This window comes from Diospyros lotus, chromosome 12 (assembly GCF_014633365.1).
Source record: "Diospyros lotus cultivar Yz01 chromosome 12, ASM1463336v1, whole genome shotgun sequence".
In the NCBI taxonomy this organism is placed as follows: Eukaryota; Viridiplantae; Streptophyta; class Magnoliopsida; order Ericales; family Ebenaceae; genus Diospyros; species Diospyros lotus.
In genome coordinates, this window is record NC_068349.1 from 12,285,596 (window position 1) to 12,306,901 (window position 21,306).

Genomic DNA, 21,306 nt, shown 5'->3' on the forward strand with positions numbered 1-21,306 from the left:
AAAAGTTTTATAAAAACAGTATTTGGTATATTTAATTGCCAGCCAGGGCCAGCCATACTACTTACGAACCAAAATCTTCCTAAAATGCACAGATAATTGTATGAAAGACATCATCAAACGATGTGGAATGCTGACCCCTCACACGACATTAGCTTCCAAGCATATATTTCAAAGCAAAACATATACTAAAGTAATTTAGCAAAACAAATATAAACATATATTAAAGTAGCTAATAATCGTTCATCTAAAAAGAGTAACGCATAATGATTCATAATAATTCATTTTGGAGGCATTTTTAAAAATTGTTTGGAAAAATGACATCTTTTCGATTTAAAAGCAAAAGTATTATCATCCCAATGAAATTTGGCATACCCAACGTCGAAAACGTAATCAAAATAATACAAAAACAATTAGAAGGGAGAAAATGTGATCAAAATAATATGAAATTTGGCATATCTAACCTTTTATTCTGCTTAGAGAGAGGAGAGAAAAATGCAACAATTAGAAGCCATGTTTAGTTACAAAATATTATTTTTAGGCCCATCAATGCATGCACGCCAAATGTGGTGAGAAAGAGGATCAAAGAAGGGAGTGATTTGAAGCTTCAATGGACAACTCCCAAATGCGGAGGCTGCACTGCAGCAACCAAATCTTGACACGGCGGCTCTTAAAATCAATCGCTTGGCCTGGCAATGGCAGAAAACGAGGAGAAAAAAATGCATAGATTTGGACGCCTATGCCTCGTGCTGCTGCATAGGGCCAACAAGAAAGATCTCAACTGAATACCCGAAGCGATTCCCAGTGTCCTTTCGTTTGTTTGGGCGTCGACGTCTTCGGTGTTTGCCGCTTCGGATATTACGCTGAGGTAAAAAAAAATAAAATTCGCAGTTGATATGGAGATCGGACTTTTATTCAGCCTTTATCGAATCGGATGAAATGCGCGTCTCGTCGTCAAGTACAGTTTTGTCGCAAAGAACAAACGAGCGCCAGGTCGGAGGTCGTCGTCGTCTAACTCTGTTTTAGGGTTTAGGATTTGAATTGATTGCGATTGCGATTGCGATTGCCGATTGCAGTCGCAAACTTGGAATTGTATTTATTTCGAGGTAGGCGCAGCAGCAAACGGGAAGATCTGAATTGGAACAATAATTGGATCAAGTTTTTGTCTCTTTTGTTGCAAACGAAGTACTAAAAAGATTGATTTGATAATCTATGAGGAACTTTGAGCGCTGAGCAGAGCAGATCAGATCTCATCCATCCTGCGCTTTTAGGTCAAACCAATGTTGTGCTTTGTGTCGTTTCTTCCCTACTTCCCACAACCAAATATATAATAATAAATAAACCTTTGTATGTTGTTTTAACCTTTTTAATAATTTTATCTAGATGCTAGTTTCTTGGCTATTCCTATTCCTATTTTTTTATTCTATTCATTTTCTATTCATATTTTTAATGTTAGGTTATCGTACTATTATAATTTACTAATGTTTTGTTGTATATTTGTAATTTGAATGCATAGTAGTTATTAGTTTTTGATAAATTTAAAATATAATTTATCTTCTTCAATTATTATACATGATAAAATAAAATTAAATTATAATATTACACACATGGTATTACTATTAATTCGGCTAGTCGATGATGATAAAGTAGAAATGGTTCAAATTTTAAACTCTTTCTCTTTGTGTTCTAAGTCTTATTTTTTTTCTTTTTTTTATTCTCTTTCTATTTAGATTTTTAGTTTTATCAGAATCGAGAAAAATTTGAGTTCCAACAAACTTAGATCATCTAGGTTTTATCGAACATTTCTTCTTCTTTTTCTTCTCTATTTGTATTGTAAGTTTGATAAAATTTAGACAAATCTAGATTCCAATGAATCATTCTTCTTCCATCACTCTCTCACACACTATTATGGATTTGACATAACCCAAATTATTAGGTTCCATCAAATTCTTTGTCATTTTCTTCTTTTTTATTCTTTCTGTTATGAAAGGAATGGAACCTAAGTCATCTAAGTTTTATTGAACCATTCTTTTTATTCTTCTTATTCTTATTCTTTTTCTTTTGTTTTCGGTTTTATGAAACTTAGATAAAAATGGATTTCAATGAGCCGAGACCTACGTTTAAAATTTAGTTAGGCGAAGAACTTAGATGAATTCAATGGGTTTCATGCTGCTATTAGTTAATGTTTCATTTATTTTATATTTATGTTTTATTTTTTAATTAGAGTAGAAATGAAGAAAAATAATTGGTAAATTAATTATTTTATTATTTATTTAATAACATAAATTATTATTACTATTTCTCAAATGTTAAATAATTTCTTGTAATTTCACCAAAACTTCAAAACTACTTTTGTAATTTACTCTTTTTTATATACCTGTGCACATTATTTATAAACCAACTAGTACACATATAGCGAGCTTACTCTCAAAAATTCAATGGATGTGGATTTTCATTAAGAAAAAATAAAAATAATTAAATCATACATATATAAGAATTTGAATATAAGAACAAAAAAAGAAAAAAAAGTGTTACGAATTATTGATAATCATATATAAGAAATTTAATTTAGATAAAAGGGGCATTTCAGTCTTATTGATAAAAAGATCCCGAACAATGTTATAAACAACGTTTGAGAAATTCTATTTGCAACCATAATTTTTATTCTTCGTAATCAGTGTAAGTAAAATTTTAATTTTTACTATTTACAATCAGAGTGATTTTTTTTTGCAGCCATCCATATTTCAAATATACCCTTCAAACATCCCTCTCTTAAAAGATATCTCTACGTGTAGCAAACCCACTCTATTATTCAAATAGCAGCAACTATAGCTAAATAGATATAAGACATCAGAAAATTATTAATATTTTAAAAATTAAAATAAATTTTTAATATTATCAAATAGCATGCATCTATATAATTTATATTTAAAAATAATATAATTTATAATATCAATTACTAGTTCAATAACATAATTTACATACTACGAATAAATTAAATCAATGAATTCAAAAGAATCACAACATATATATGTATGTAATATATATGTATGGTTATGTAATATGAAATCATTCTCACACTATTTGTAATATTATAATTATATATATATTATAACTATATTTTATGAGAAAACTAAAATTTTATTATATATATATACATACATTGATACATATTATAATGATAATTATACATAATTATATTACATAAACTATTATATATATTATATTATAATATATATATATATATATTCCCTTGAACCTTGAGATTTAGGATAATTGAATTCTCCTGAATCTCAAGGTTTCGGAGAATTCATTTTCACTGAATTTATGAATTCAAAGTTCTATGAATCTTTCGAATTTTGGGGATCGGGAGTTGAGGGATTCCTCGAATAACGAGGTTCGGGGGCTGGGAGATACCCCGAATCTTGGGGTTTGGAGAACCCCAAATTGTTCGAATCCCAAGGTTCGGGACATCCCAAGCCCCTAACCTTGGAGTTCGGGGCTTCAGACAATTTTGGAGTTCAGGGGTTGGGGGATGTTCCGAACTCAGAGGTTCGGGAAACTCTAAATTGCCCGAATATTAGGATTTGGGGTTTGAAGGTACCCTTGAAAGGTATTTTTTATTTTTTAATTAATCTTATTTTTTTAATTCATCTGTCGTGTATGTAAATTATGTGATTTAATTCATCTGTAGTGTATGTAAATTATGTGATTTAACTAGTGATTGATGTTATAAATTATGTTATTTTTAAAAATAAATTATATAGATGCATGTTGTTTGATAATATTGAAAAAATATTTTAATTTTTAAAAATATTAATAATTTTTTACTGTCTTATATCGATCTACTATAATTGTTGTTATTTGAATAATAAAATAAAATGACTGTGGCGATGGTGGGGTGAGGAAGTGGGTGCACGCGCTTGAGAAGTAATGGTGAATGATTGATCGTTAACAATTTAAATGAAAGATAAATATGAATTTTTATTTAAAAATATTTTAAAATATTAAAAATAAATTACAAAGAACAAAAATATGGTTACGGATAGAATTTCCACGACGTTTTGTAAATGTCATCGGGCATCATGAGTTGCTTTCGAGTGTTCCTATACTGACAGTGGTGTGCCGCTGCCGCTGTCTGCCTCAGCTTCCAAATTGAACAGTATGTGGTTCACAAAGACATTCAATTAGCTGGGGACCGGCCTATATAAATGACTTGCGCATGATGACAGAATCTACGCCAAAGATTTTGACTCTCAAGCGCCGCAACCATCTCTCATAATATCCATTTCTACTTTAACGTCCTTCATTAGCTAACGCAATTCTCTAATAATAATAATAATAATTAATTATATGTTGCTAAATATATATTATTACGTAGCAATTATTGAACTTATGATATATTATATATACCAGTCTAATAATAATAATGTCACATCACAATTAGGATGAAATTAATTAAAGATTTAATTTGCGATTATTCAACTTTAATAGAATAAGAGAGAGATTAACTTTAAGAACTTGGTTAATTAAGAGGGTGAATTATATAAATTCAGACTCATGTTATTTGGTTTTAAATAGTTAAAAAATTAATGTAAAAAGAAGTATGATTTAAAGAGTACATATATAAAATAAGAACAAATAACAGACGGTATTAAAAAAATGAAGAGAGCCCCCTCTTGCCTTTTATATTGTTTGGCTGAATTTAGCAATCTCTTGTTGGCTAATGAAGAATAGAGACATGCGTGAAAGGATGCAGGTATGCTAGTTTAAGCTAGAAAAGACTGTGATCAATCAAACACGTGCATGGCTTAATCAAATTGAATACTAGGAGCTAATAGAATGCATGCATGCATGCCTAGGATATAAAGACCTCACCAGTGTGTAACAACAGCTAATTTAGGCGGCATTACATTCTGTTGGGTCAAGTCTACCTTTAGCGTGAGAATCTATATCTCAATCTATTTTAATTATTGTCAAAATTCGACCTAAATCCATAATAAATTAATGTTAGCCCTGTCATCGTCACCACGTACACGTCTAAGCAGAATTTATCCTATTGATTGTTTAATTTAAATAAAAAAAAAATACTAATAAACTGTTTGTTTGTTATATACTCATGCCCCGCCCTATATATTAAACAAGTGCTATATGATACATCTTTTTCAATGGTTAAAACGAGATTTATTTCACCAACTTTGCACCAAAATATCTCATTAGATGGATAGTCAACTTTCCACTTGATGTGACCATCCTATTTATGGGAGATGTCAGATTCTTTTTCATATTTTAAATGAAGGCAATACGTTATCTCTTCATTCTAATAAATTATCACCCATTAGAATAAATACAAATACATAAAATCTCTCCCTAAAATTAATTAAAATTTAAAAATCTCAATTGTTTCTTTCATGTGTAAAATAAGGACATATTCCTCTATATATGCATGCATGTAAAATAAGGATATCTATGCATGTGTAAAATAAGGGCATTCCTCTATGTATAACCATGCTTTGCCATTAATTAACAACAATTAGTTGTTTTGAAATCACAAGAAGTATAGGGTTTGGTGGAGTTTGGAAGCAGACGAAAGGGGCAGCAGCCAGCAAGGGTGGGTACGACAGGGATGTAGGGTAGGGTTACCTGAAGCTAAAGAGCAGGGGGGGAGACAATGGGGGTCAGTTTGGGTGTGTACTTAATTTATCCGTGTGCGTGGCAGAGAGAGAGAGAGAGAGAGGGAGGGGGACTAGAAAAGGAGAGAGGGTGGTGGTGGTGGGGGGGTATCTTAGGCCATAGATCTTCTCGTCCCCACCTTTTAAATTTGTACCTTTTTTCCTTGCACCCCACCAAACACGCCTTTTCATTACTCCCAGCAGTCCTACTGTTCATCCTCTCAGGCAGGGGCAGATCAGATGGGAAGTGCATTGGACTGTTGGCTCTTGTTATATTGGTTTCATTTCTCTCTCTTCTTTTGGACTTTTTTATATTTTATTCATGCTTACTAACTAGATTTATTCATGCTTACTAACTAGATTTAAGTACTTATAAAAGATAAACCGAGGTACGAGATTTAACGATGTGAGATTATTTGTTCCAGTAAAGCATCACCCAAGTTGGCTGGTACGTAGCATCAATCCCAAGGTTGTGTTTGTTTGTGTTCTTCATTGCATTAAAACACACACACACACACATATATATATATAGGGTTTTTTCCTTTATATCCCCATATTTTAATCTAACACGAGTATTTTGGGGCATTAGTGGACCTTATGGTTCCTCCTGGGTATCCCAGGGTTTCTCTTATATAATTTTGATCTTTTTATATATATTTATCTTTAGATAAAAAAAATAAAAATTATCCCTTTAAATTTTACGAATGACAAAAGAGCAAAAGAATTAAAATTAAGAAAATATATATATATATAATTGTTATGTTATTCTTTTCGGATAACATAACAATTATTCAATGTAATCAATTTGAGAGACAAGATGTGAATCCCATAAGAGATGTTGAGCCCCACACACCACCTCTACTAATCCGTATCGAGTAATATATCAACTCTCTCTTTATATATATATATATATTACGGTTTCTACTATTTAGCAAGTTAGCTGTAGAAGAAGCGATAAAGATATAATGATTTTTAAAGACATGACAATGACAATGATATTAATTTAATCTAGCTAGTTAATGAAATTAAGACTTATGATTATTAAGGTTGATTTACGATTATTAAGGTTGATTTTCTATTGTTCAACAAAGACTAAAAAGGGATAGAAACAAGCTCTCCAATTGTGTCCTGTCTTCAACCGTCATTATTTAGGTTGAGAATTTTGTACAAACTAAAAGATACTGAAAATATTTGTATTTGACATGGAGTGGTTTGTTAGTTCCAAGTTTCTAACAAGCAATTAAGTAAATGATGACTAATCACTAATCACTCATCTTCTGCAGTCCATAGTCCATGCCCTTTATAAGTGATTTTGGCATGGAGAGGAGAGAGTTTTCAATTTCAATTTCAATTTCAATTCACAATCATGATTTTTCTTTTTTGTAAGTAATTCACAATCATGATTCCAATTGCTTTAGAAAATTTCATACACTCAACTTAATGTCCTCATCTACCAGAGATGATGGATATCAATGTGGGCCCTTCAAATTTTTTGAACAGATGATGACTGACATACAAATACAAATTTTGGGTAATTAATAAGTGGCTTATTGCGATGCTATTTTTTAAGAAGTACGATGGATTGAGTTTGGGTTAAGCATCAGCTATGTTTTTTTTTTTTTTTTAATTTTTTTGCCAAATAATACGATTGGGTACCCATCACATACATATAACTTAAATTAATTTATAACAATCATTAAAGTAAAATAAATAAATAAATATATATATATATATTAAAAGGATATGTGGGTTGTGCTTGAGGGCGCACCAATTTCCAAACAAATAATAATAAATAATATTTTTCTCGTTGGTACCCGTCCTCGTCCTGCCCGGCCCTGTCAGAAACAGTTTTCATGTCCATTTAATTATTATAAGGCAGGTAACCACTAACCAAAACACGTAACGTAACACGTACATGCTTTAGTGTTTTTTTCAAAGTAAAAAAGAAAAAAAAAAAATGGTAAGAGGATGATGTTAGAGGTGGCATGAAATGGTGGGGGTCGGGGTGGGGCAAGCGAAGAAGGCAGGAATAGGGAGGGTTGATGGCACCACTCATCACCCACTCATGCATGAATCCAGGCCCATCATTGGCTCATACACAACCCCAAATCTACTTCCGATTAGCACTTTCATTGGCTGATCTTCTGGATTCAATGCCACCAACCAAAACCCTAACCAAATCTCACATATTTATACCCCAAAAAATCTTGGCTTGTTACATAACAAGTGGGTCTTAAAATTTTTAGACCCACTAGAAAATTATTAAGTATCCCAATCGCTAGATCATCTCAATACAGGCATTTGGTTGCTGGGAGGCCATGATGCAGGAATTGACGGAAATAGCCTTTGGAGTTATTAAGGGAAATTGACATGAAAAGACAGTTTAATTTGTCAGTTCACAATTTGCTTTGGCCCATTAGCTACTTGGCCCATGAAGGGTTGTTGGGCTTGAACTAATTTCAACCGTGGCCCTTCATCAAAGTAGCTAGGCACTCTAATTAAGAGAATTTTATATTATTGTATCTTCATCAAACTAGCTAGAATATCATTTTTCATTCCTTCAAACCTCTCCTCTCCAACCAAATGGGCTGTTAGGGAATAGGAAGGAGAATCCTTCAAAAGTAGGGTTGGCTGTTATTAAAGAATGGAATGACACCCAAAAAATTGGATTAAATGAATGTGCATTTTCCATATTTATCTTAAACTTCTTCATACAAGTACACATTGTCATCCATGAATATAAATTTGTTCTAAACTATGATGCACGAAAACTTATTAAGAGCATGTTTCAATGTTTTTAAAATATTTTCATTTCTGAAATGTCGAGAAACATTTTTACACTATTTTTGCAATTTCAAAAATTTTTTATGACTGTTTCGTAATATTAAAAAAAATATTGAAAACTCGTTTTTAATTTAAAAACGCATTTTCATTCGCAAATATAAATAAATAATTTTTTTTATGTCTCTAACTCAAAATTTTTAATTTTTTAGAATTTATTTAAATAATTTTTTCATCCCCCTCTCTCGGTGATCTAGCTCACTATCGCCGGCGAAAACCACCCTGACCCACCCCTTTCTTTCAGTCGGGCAACTATTATGTTGTCCGACGATAGACAAAGAGCTGTTGCAAAACAGTTTTGAAACTACTTCACCAAACACATTATTTTACTTTTCAACTCCAAAATATAATATATATATATATATAACAACAATAATAATAATAAAAAGCAAAGATGCAAATGGCGGCAGAGGTCAATGGTTGCATGTGGCATTACTGTTCCACTTGGCCACCATCTTAATTCAATAACCCTCCACCAGCAAGCAGACAGCCCAGTACTTCAATGGCTTGGTCTCTCTTTTATATATGGGGCCATGATGGAGCTTCTTTGTTTCAAAGGGGGTACTAGTAGTACTGTTACTTTTCTCTCTTTAAATGAAAATTAATGTTGCAGAAAATGACAAAAATGGAGCACCCCACCTGTAAAAATCTACATGCTGTCACTACCCAAAAAACAAAAACAACAATCATTCAGACACTCAACTGCAAGAAGAGATCCACAACCAGAAATAGCCCAACCTTTTTAGTGTAAAGTACTGTTCGTTTTATGGCAATTAATTTGTCAAGAAATTCAACTCACCGTAGAGTTAGATTTATTAAAAGGAAAATGATAAATTCTGTAATGCAATAGTAGCTGAGCTTCATAAATCTGTTTGGTTATTATCCCTTTCCTTGCCAACCATGCGGGAGAAAAATCAATATTCGTACTGTTACGAAATTATATCAAAAACAAATCACAATCAACTAATCAACTACATACGAACACACATAATGTCTACATATAAACACATAGAATGTAGCGTGAAAAACTCGAATCGAGAAAAACTACGAAAAAAATGAATAAATATCACTAACTAAATATTGATAATACAAAAGTAATATTGGCGCACATATTTTGTGTCTTATTTCATATTACCGGAACACATATTTATAGATATAAAATCATCTATAAATGAACACAGGAAATCTCAGAAGATGACACATAAGAATATTCCTCCAGATGAGATAAATTTCACATAAAATCGAATTTAACAATATCATAATAATAGTTAAATTCGAAATTATAGTCATGGTCAAATTAGGAAACTCAATCACAGATAAACAAAGATTTTGAATCATAATTATCACAAATCTTCACCTTGACTCTAAATCCACAAACGAAATTATCCAGAATTCTTTTTTTCAACGAAATTACGAATAATCAATCTTCCTGACGAATACCAACCAAATCCAGGCCATACTTGAACTTTAAAATAGGCAGGGACTTGATCAACATATCTGCATGATTGTCATGAGTGTGGATTTTTCTTACAGTAACTTCACCACAAGCAATAATATCACGAATAAAATGATATCGCACATCAATGTGCTTCGTTCTCTTGTGAAACATCTGATCTTTAGTAAAAAAAAATAACACTTTGACTGTTACAATAAACTGTATTGTCATGAAGATCTTCATTGATTTTACCCATAAATTCTTTTAGCCAAATAGCTTATTTAATTGCTTCAGTAATTATATTTTGTTTCTATAATAAACAGAACAATAGTAGACTGTAAGGTAGTCTTCCAACTGATAGCACAACCACCAATGGTGAACACATACCTAGTAAGCGATATTCTCTTGTCGGGATCATCTAGAAAATTAAAATTAACAAAACCAATAACTCTATCTCTAGTATTTTCGAACTGTAAACAGGTATCAGTGGTACTATGCAAATATCATAGAATCCATTGAACTGTCTTCCGATATTCTTTACCAGGGTTAGCCATGTGTCTACTAACCAAGCTCATTGCATGAGCCAAATCAGGGTGTGTACAAACCATAGCATACATAAGACAAGCCACTGCACTAGAGTATGAAATTTTTGACATCTTGTCAATTTCATCATTTGACTAAGGAGATAAGCTCGATGAAAGCTTAAAATGTGTAGCCAACGGAGTACTCACAGGTTTAGTCTTCTACATATTGAATTTAGTCAAGACTTTCTCAACGTATCTCTTTTGACTTAGATACAATTTACATGTCTTATTGTCTCTTGAAATTTGCATTCCAAATATCTTCTTTACTGCTCCCAAATCTTTCATCACAAATTCTTTATTGAGCTGAGCTTTCAATTTCCTTATATCGTCCTTATCTTTTGATGTTACTAGTATATCATCAACATATAGAAGCATATATATAAAGACTCGTTCTTGTTTCTTTTAAAATAGACACAACTGTCATAACTACATCTATTAAAATTGTGTTTAATCATAAAAGAATCAAACATTTTATACCACTGTCAAGAAAACTGTTTCAGGACATATAGAGATTTCTTCAACAAGTACACATGGTTTTCTTTGCCTGGAATTTCAAAACTCTCTGGTTGTTGCATATAGATATCCTCGTCAACTTCCGTATGAAAAAATATTATCTTAACATCCAACTGTTCCAATTCAAAATCTTAAATAGCCACAATACCAAGCAATGTTCAGATAGAGCTATGTTTCACAACCGGAGAAAATATGTTTGTGAAGTCCACACCTGAAACCTGACTGTATCTTTTTGCTACGAGTCTGACTTTGTATCTCGCTTTTTCAACTCCCAGTGTACATTCTTTTCTCTTGAACATCCATTTGCACTTAACTATTTTTTTATCCTTGGGTTGTTTCGTCAATTTTCAAATACCATTTTTGTGTAAAAATTCCATCTCTTTACGCATTACAATAATTCATCTCTTAGATTCAGCACAATTAATTGCTTCAGAATAAGTGGAAGGTTTTTCACTGTAGTCAATATCTTCAACCACATTTAAAGCATATGCAATGAGATCAGCTTCAGCATATCTTTGAGAATATTTGATATTTCTTCTGGATCTATCATTAGCAATACAATAGTCTAATGGACCAGCACTTACTTCTGGGCTTGACTTAGGGCTTGATTTGATTTGAGATGATGACGATGACTCAAATGTTTGACTCTTGTCGATTTCAAGCTCCACCTAAATATCAAAACTCTAGTGATCTATAAGGTTAATTTCTTTTATAGACGAACCACGAAACATAGTAATTTCATAAAAAAATAACATCTTTGTTAATCATAACTTTAGACACTTCTGGATCCCATAACTTATAACCCTTAACACCAGACTTGTAACCAAGGAAGAGACACTGTTTAGACCTTGGTTCTAATTTTTCATTATCAACATGAACAAATGCAAGACATCTAAATATTTTAAAATTAGAATAATTTGTAAGAGTAACTGACCATAATTCTTCTAGAGTTTTCTTATCAATAACAAATGACGGCAACCGATTAACCAGAAAACATGTCATATAAGCAATCTCTGCCCAAAAAGATTTAGATAAACCGAAATTAGACAGCATACACCGTACCTTTTTCATCAAGGTTCTGTTCATCCGCTCGGCTGCACCATTTTGTTGTGGCATACCTGGAACTGTTAAATGCCTTAGAATTCATTTTTTTTTCCTGCAGAAATCATTAAATTTACATGAACAAAATTCTAAACAATTATCTGTGCGGAGACGCTTAATCTATCTATCGATTTATTTCTCAATTATAGTCTTCCACTGCTTGAAAGTAGCAAAAACTTCAATCTTATGTTACAAGAAGAATACCCAAACTTTTCTAGAAAAATCATCGATAAAAGTCAATATATATCTAGCACCACCTGCAAAGGGTACTCTAGCCAAATCCCATAGTTCAGAATGGACATAGTCCAATATACCTTTCATATTGTGAATGCTTTTAATAAATTTAATCCATTTTTGCTTATTGAAAACGCAATGCTCACAAAACTATAATTTTTCAATACTTTGCCCTTCAAGAAGTCTTTTTTTGCTTAATTCAACCATACATATTTCACTCATATGTACAAGATGCATATGCCATAACTAAGTGAGATCAGTATCAGATAAAGAAATGTAGAAATAAAAGCATCATCTGTAACGCTAGAATCCTGTAGAACATATAATCGACAATACTGTTTCGTATCTTTCATTACAACAAGAGCACCTCTACTAACTATAATAACTCCACCATCACCAATGAACTTGTACCCATTCGAATCAAGAGTATTCAACGAAATAAGATTTCTCTTAAAATCGGGAATATATCTTACATCAGTTAAAATTTGAACAATACCATTAAACATCTTAATTTTAACAGTTCTAATGCCAACAATTTACAAGAAAAATGATTGTCCATCAACATATTACCAAAATTAGAGTTTTATATGTCAAAAACAAATTCCTATTAAGAAAATATGAAACGTGCATGTTGTGTCGAGAATTCAATCTTCACTAGGTTAGTAACCTCATTAATAACCACTATAAGTTCCCCGCACTTTTATTTTCAACAACATTGGTTTCTCTTAAAGTTTCTGGTTATTTTCCTTTTTGGTCAGTTTTTTGTTTCTTAAGTTTGTTCTGCAGCTTATAACACTTCTTCTTTATGTGTCATTTCTTCTTATAGTAATTACAAATTTTTTCTTTGTTTCTGGACTTGGATCCATTTTTTCTTCTACTACCAAAATTTCTATCACGTGTTCTTACTCTAATCAATAGACCATTCCCTTGATTCTCAAAAGTTCTTAATAACTGATTATTAATTTTTTCTTTTGACAATAAAGTATCATAAACTTTATCTAAAATAAGAGTATCCCAATTATAGAGTATGGGGTCTCTAAAAGTTGAATACGAGACCGATAAAGAACATAACAAAATTAGAGCCAAATCCTCATCATCATATTTAACCTTTATGGATTCTAAATCAGAAACAATTTCTTTAAAAACTATTAAATGACTCTCAATAGACATATTTTTAATTATTCGATGAGAATATAATATTTTTTTTAGATGCAACTTATTGATTAAACTCTTCGTCATATATAGTTGTTTCAATTTCAAACATAGGGCTGCCTCGATTTTTTCTTTCAAAACATCTTGCAAAATTTGATTCGATAAATGCAAATATATCTAAAAGAAGGCCTTACGATCCTTACGTTGTTTTTCTTCAATGCTCCATGATTATAACATTTTTTTGAAGTCCAAAAGTGCATTGTTTAAATCCATCTGTGCCAAAATTGCACACATCTTAACTTGTTATAGCGAAAATCTAATATCCAGTCTAATCGAGGAATATCAACGAAGTCATTAAATATCTCCAAATAATATCAAATAATTTAAATAACAAATCCAACTGAAAAACGGATAAAAATACTAAATCTGGACAAAAATTGAAACTTGATGGCGAATCTGGAGCAGGTCACGGACCTGATGGGTCGAATTAGATCTGGCAAGGATCTGGGTCTTGCTTGAGCTTCTTATTAATGGCAGACAGTGAGGGAGGAAGAAAAAGATAATGTCAGTGGCAGGAAGCTGGAATGACGGCCAGCCAAGCCTGAGGGAAGTCAATCGGCAGTGAACGATGGGGGCAAAGAAATCGACGATGAGGGCGACGACCAATGCTGGCAGTGGTAATGCAGTTGTGGCTAGGTAAATTGAAACCCAGCTTGAAAAAGAAGATGATGATGATGCGGATCAATGGCTGGGATCTGTCAAATGTTGATGGTTTGACGCAATAGTTCTCAAACTAGTTTGTTACGAAATTAGATCGAAAATAAACAACAATCAAACCAATCAACTACACACAAACACATAATTTAACGTATAAAATCCAAATTAAAAAAAATCACGAACAAAAAGAATAAAATATCACTAATAAAATATTGATAATATAAAAATGATATTGACACACACTCGGTGTCTTATTTCATGTGACCTGGATATCTATTTATAGAATTAAAATCATCTATGAATGAACACAAGAAATCATATCCTGATCAGAATATGAAGTATACGAATATTCCTCCAAATGAGATAAATCTCACATAAAATCAAATTTGACATCATAATCACAGTCAAATTCAAAGTTATAGTCACGGTCAAATTAGGAAACCAATCACAAATAAACAAAAATTTTAAATCATAATTATCACAATAACACCTTTTACTCTCATTGGGAATGTCACACCAGTGCTATGTCTGGATGTCACATTAGTGCTGTGTCTGTCAAGAGGAGAAATGGAAGTGAAAAGAGACTTTAACTTGTACTCTGTTTTCATGGGTAACCAAGTGAAAGGATGAAATGAAAATCACAAGCATTAATCTCACTAGAGGACTCGGCTACATCAATTCTAGAACGAAACGTCAAGTGAAAATGGGAAAACCTGTGAAAAATACCTTCACCTTGTTTTCATAAGAATTAAAAAGAACAGAAAATCCTTTTCCTTTCTTACTGCATTTTCCTTTCCATCCAAAAATCCAAGATCCCAACATGGCATGAAGAGCCAGACCTTATAACCAGACTACTTTAAAATTCTTCAGAGTTGCCAGTTTTCCCTGCTCATCAAAACATCTATTGTATCCATGGAATGGGGGTACGCAGGCAAACTCCAAGTAGGTTAAGGTGTAATCACATTTATGTATATATAATATATATACACGCTCTTCCAACAAGCCACGTCCCCAAAAGGTCTAAAATATATTCAAAAATAGAACCCTACAAGAATCAATTAAACTAGAAACATAACAAAAAGTATTCCCAAGCAACGAGTTTGATAAGAAGGTCAGGCAGATAAAAATTTTCATGTCAATTGCAGTCTTCATTTCTAAATGAAGAAGAAAAAGAAGGGTAATTAGAGCAGTAGCCACTTTACCTAATGGGGAATGACAACAATGTAACAAATTCTGCAAATTCAGGTGCCTGGAGACAAAGAGAAGGAGAGGGTAAATGCACTTCTCCTACTTTAGGCTCTCTGATAGAAAGCAGGCTATGAACCATTCATATTTTCCACTATGCCGTACCCATCTTCAATGCATTCAATGTTCAGCAATGGACCAAGGCTTCCTAAGAAGTCAAAATTTCTTCTCTGGAAGGTGAATAATTTGATGCTGTAAAATAATTGGATAAACTCTGATTCAGAAATTACAGGAAATGCAGTAAGTTGGAATTCATTTCCCATATTGTGGTGTGTGCTCTAGAATGATTTTGCTTTCAACTATTATGGCTCTGCTAACTTGCAAAAAATTGTCATGAACAATATCGTCGTCCTACATAATTGAGCCTTGACCTCCTGCTTTTGACAGGTGCAAAACAGTTCTCTGCTGTCTTGGATCTCATTCTTTTGTATTCTCTTGACCTGATCACTGCTACCATAATGTTCACATCTTCCTGAATCTCTTGCGCAGAAAGAGAAGCAAGACCTGGTAGTATATCTCTCTGAAAATCTTTAAGTCTCCTTCCCCTTCTCATCTGAACTCCAATTCCCTTTTTATCCGGTTCATTTACTTCTACTGGTTTTGATGACACACAATCATCATCCACGACACTCTCTTTTAGCTTCAGCACTATTGATTCATAAGAATCTAGAGAATATTGAGGCTGATCCCTCCCCTCTTTTTTTATCCCATTTGATGCTGCCTTGGTGCAACAATCTTGATCATTAGTTGAACTTCCCAAGGAAAAATGAATAAGCAATTCAGCTGCTCTTTGGATCAGAGCATCCCCTCCTGATGATTGCTCTTCCTTCTTGTTGTAGCATTGATGTTTCAGTGCACTGCTGTCAAAAGATCTGGACTCGTGCTGACTTGATTCATTTTCAGCAACTTTGTACAAGTCAGATTTTTGGAGCTGAGTACAAGGAGAAATAGTTGATCCTCCCAAGTCTGTTCCAGATTGCATGGTTTTTGTGCCACTTGAACTATCATCATCATTGCAATCAAACTTGCATGAGATAGTAGATTTGTTACTATTTTCACCTTCTACTATATTTCCATCTCTACATGCACTTACTTCTATTATATCAACATCTGCATAATTTCCCTTGAGAGATTCTGTTGGGAAGTCTACATTTCTATTGCCAGGTTCCCTATGGTCACTGTTAAGATCTTCAGAAATGCATGACAGGTGCACCGACTCTGTCTCAAGATCAGTTGGTGAAGCTTGATTTTGACTTTGTCCTTTAAATGTCGTACAACTAGCCCATGTTTTTGAACTGTTGCTGTCACTAAGGGGATCCATTAAAGTGGAAACCTCTTTGAAGCAATCACCATTTGGTTTTTTCCAACTAGCTGCACTAGGACAAGTTCCCTCATAAATCTTGCCCATTAGTTCATTAGAAGGACCCGACGAGGAAGCCTTTGAAAGAGAGGCAACTACTGGATCACTGAGGTAAAATGAGTCATCAAGCGGAACGCTGTTAAGATCCAATCCAATTGCTTCACAAGAAGTAAATGGTTTCCCTTCAGTGAAAAAGAAGTTTGATTCAATATCATTATACCGTTCTTTAATTCCTGCACAAAGGAAGCAAGACAAATAAATCTCATATAAGCTGAGCATACCTTTTTCAACACAACTAGGTCATACATTTTAATGACAGAAGCACATAAGAAATGCCAAACCTTGTTTCTTGGAGTTCTGCTCCTCACAACTGTAACTTCCAACCATAAGAGAGTCTCTCACTGTTGGCCCATGAGATAACTCTTTCTCAACATTACTTTTAGACACGTGAATAGACTGGAAAGGTTCTCGTGCATCATGCTTGTCTCCCATGATCACAGTAGAAGAGCTAAGAGTAGATACAGATTTGGCATCCTCATTTGTTGCTATATCAGTTGGTTCCTCCAAGTCAATAACATGATGGGAGGAAGAATAAGCAGCTTTGTCATACCAAGTTCTCTTGCCACTACCCATCCTAGGGTTGTCTACAATGCCCAGTGTAAGCTTCACCTCCTCTGGAGAATAAACATTACCATCATGAAAACAATCCTTCAATTGTATGGATTCTTTTAAATTCCAACCATTACTTTTCTCCAAATGGTCATTATCAACATGATCAACAAGCCGAGCAGCAGGCAGCTGAAGATCAAAAGACATCCGTTGAAGTGGAAAGTAGTCATTGTCCTCTCGTTGAAAATCCTTGTTTACACACACTGTAGAGCCCACCTGAATGGCATGTTAACTTCAACATAAGAAACAAAACATAACCGTGCATCAGCATCTAATATATTATTACTATATCTAACTGTTCTGCCTGTACTATGAGTTTCATAATGGTAAAGATACAAGAAATCCAAGTAAAAAGGAGCTCATTGTATGAAATAGAATCTCAAATCACTAGGTCGTTCTATATACAGAACTTATTTGCCAATGCCAACGTTTTGACTCTCATACCTTAGTCAAACCACAAAAGAGTAACTCCCCAAAACAGCAGGGATTCACGCCACAATCCATCGTTATAAGGATACTACTTCCTCCCATCCCACACATCATCATCACAAGCCTTAATCCGACAAGGTGGAGTCAGCTATGTGAATTCTACCTCTCCAATTACCTCAATCCATGGTCTTATCTTCTCAAAATAATAACAATAAACACTGAATAATAGATTTACTGAAAATCTTGCCATTAAACTTGAACAAAAAGAGATTGTGTTATACCATTGGAATACTGGGAAATATTTTCCCCTTTGGAATAAGTGAGAACCGTATTGGGTTTGTGAATGGACCCAAAGTTGAATATTTGCTTCCACTAGACAAAGTCCATCCATCAAGCTCTTTACATTCAGCATCATCCATCAAGCTTTTCTGAATCCTGTACAGGCGGTGAAGTTCATGGACCTGAATGGAAATAAGTTGCAAGGAAATGAGCAAGTCATGCTTTATAATGTATAGCCTAAGAGAGTAGTCATTCAGCAGAACCATATCTTGACCTAGTATGGTCAAAGACAAGCAAGCCGACAAGCTCAAAATTTGGGCAACAGACACCAGAGACCGCCCAAGAGTCGTAGGATTTGGCCCAAAACAGATCATTTAGGATTAAAAACTGAGTAAAACTTTTTCAAAAGGGGCAAGTTGACTATCAGAGAATAACCAGGACTAACTACAGTTATACAAGGAAACTAACTAGGTACCTGGTTTCTGAATATAACTTCTTGGCTGAGCATTTTCTGCTTTAAAACCTCTTTGAGAGAATTTGTAATTGCATATCCTTGCATCGTATTCAAGTTTAAATCTCCCACAGTAAGCATCTTGTCTTTAGTTTTCATGCAAATCTAGTCCTGCAGCTATGAGAGTAATCAAGTTGTGAGGACCTTTTGTATAATATGCTGGGCCACCAAGCATATTTTTCATGCAAAAATACTAATTTAATTTGAGAGACAACCCAATTTTAAGAAGTACTGGACCTTTCACTTATTTTTTAGTATAAGTAAAATATGGAACATCACTCATATGAAAGTAACTTTAATGACAAATTATTTATTTTTTTTGAATAAACAAAGGCATGAAATGGACAAACTGACACTTAAAAATGGTGTCCCAAATGCACCACGCTCCCTGGCTTGAGAGGGTTGGAGGAGGGGTCATTCTTGTATGCTGCCCTACCCTAGCTTTTAAAGAGGACAAACTGACACTTAAAGAAAAAAAAAAAAAAAAGTGACAAAGTGACATCGTTTGGAAGAGTAGTTTAAACAACCTAAAACCACATGAACATAATTATCAAACTCATTTTTTTTAGTACTGGTAGGGCATCACCCTGTACGATTATTAATATTTTCTTATTCCCCCATTTAATCTATGAATGAGGAGAGTCAGAAGAAATAGGGTTAAACCTCCAAACTCATTCTCTTAAGTTACTTAAGGTGGTTCTGCGATGCTACTGCATTATCCTTTCCACATATTTCATCCTTTTCTAACAAAGATTTTCATTTTGTTGTCATGAATTGCATTGTAGAAAATCAGGCATTTCAGAATGATTAGCCTCTTTATCAACTTCAACATATCCACTTTATCACCACCCGTGGCTCCAAATGATCAAGATGCAGCCTGAATTCCAATGAGGCAGTTTGACTATCTTTAGAAATCTAATTTGATCCTAAACAAAACTGAATTTAGAACTAGGATTTGTAGAGGAAAAGGAAAAGAACAAAAAATAAGAAGGAATTTAGCTAAGTATACTTGGTTCCTTTTTGTTGGAACCTAGAAAATACAGGACATCTCGAGTGCATGAGGCTCCCAGCTAGAGTTGGAACAAAAATAAGAAGAAAATAAATAGATATTCATCAAAAAAGCATCTATTTAATTAAGAGAAAAATGTATTAGCAATGTAATTTTCCTTCCACTTTCCTTTCTCTGATTCTCTCCAAAAAATTAAAGAAATAAAAAACTTTACACAACCACCGCATAAAAGACTAAACCAAACGAGAATATTAAACATTTAAACTAATCTTAAAGTAGTTTTTGTTACAATATCAGCACTTTTTGGCATAATCAAATGCCATAAGTCGGACTACAGCTCCTTCCCATTAGTGATGAGAAGTAAAATTTCCAGTGCAAGACAGCTCTCATCAATGACTCGGAAAGAAATTGGGTTTTACAGCAGGCCAAACAGCGTGTCAAATAGCAACAAAACAATGTACAGTGACAATGAGTGGCTGACCCAGTCGATCGTATTACCGTGTAACTGTGCACCTCGCTTTCAGGACACTGCTGCCCTCAGATTTATAAATCCACATAAGGTTGATCCTTTCACCCAGGAAAAGAAAAGACCAACGGAAAAAGGAAAAACAATAAAAGCACGTTTACTACCAACAGTTTGGATGGCGAGAAAGCTGGGGGAAAAGAAAGGAGCAGAAAATTCCCATTCCCATTCCAATATATGTCAAGCCTCTGGGTTCTGGATGTCGAAACACCCAACTCAAGCTAAAAAAATGGATTCCCTTTCTCGTAATACCCATGAAAAATTAAAAGGAAAAGGGAAAAAACCCCTCTAAATTTCGGAATTTACTTTTTCATTCTGGGTGTCACATTTTCCCGGAAACCGACGAAACAACAATCTTTACCGTACGGTTTCCAACCAGCACCGTCATATCAGATGATAAAATTACTGGAAGAACAAAAGGAAAGAGAAGGAAAGATCGAAGAAAGCTCGGTCAAATAGCCAATATCAAGACATTCCGCTCCAACCGAACGTTGATAAACATAGACCGACATGCAAATATCAGATATATATATATACATCCAGAGAGAGAGAGAGAGAGAGAGAACCTGGAGGATGGAGAGAAGGAACAGACGAAACATTCAGCCATATTCAGAAAATCTGAAGCTTCGAAAAGGCAGGCTGGCGCTTTTCATGGGTAACTAAAGATGGGAAGATTGGCACCTCAATGATCCAGGAAGATCATATCATCATCTTGACAAAATCCTTCTCCAACTTCTTGTTTTATATAATACGGAGAGAGAGAGAGGGCGAGAGAGAGAGAGAGACAGAGAGAGAGAGGGCGAGGTGGGGGCGGAAAAGGCATCTGAGACGCAATGCTGCTCGCACCTTTGGGGTGGGACAGTTACACTAAAAAGGCTAAAAGGAAGGGTCCCCCTTTCCCAATTTTACTCTTTTGTCCTCTTGTTCTCTTTTTATTACTCTGTTGCCTCTCTCTTTCTGTTTTTCCCAGATTTTTCCTATTCCCTTTTTGTCTCCTCCCAGCTATGAGAAATTGACTTAAAGTAATGATGATTA

At 33.8% G+C, this 21,306-nt stretch overlaps 1 protein-coding gene across 3 annotated transcripts; it reads right to left on the reverse strand.

Moving 5' to 3' along the window:
* Positions 1-15,155: 15,155 nt before the first annotated feature.
* Positions 15,156-21,092, reverse strand: LOC127813933 (uncharacterized). Of its 3 annotated transcripts, none has more exons than XM_052355076.1 (5): positions 20,838-21,092; positions 18,704-18,856; positions 18,231-18,410; positions 17,193-17,752; positions 15,156-17,084 (listed from the first exon to the last, which is right to left on the reverse strand). In XM_052355076.1, the coding sequence occupies exons 4-5, from the start codon at positions 17,665-17,667 to the stop codon at positions 15,823-15,825; spliced, it is 1,737 nt and encodes a 578-aa protein (XP_052211036.1). In that variant the 5' UTR covers positions 17,668-17,752; positions 18,231-18,410; positions 18,704-18,856; positions 20,838-21,092; the 3' UTR covers positions 15,156-15,822. The 3 variants fall into 3 exon arrangements, with proteins under 3 accessions (XP_052211036.1, XP_052211035.1, XP_052211034.1); XM_052355075.1 differs by having other exon boundaries at positions 15,159-17,084; positions 17,193-17,736; positions 18,704-18,850; XM_052355074.1 differs by having other exon boundaries at positions 15,159-17,084; positions 17,193-17,736.
* Between the last annotated feature and the right edge of the window lie 214 nt (positions 21,093-21,306).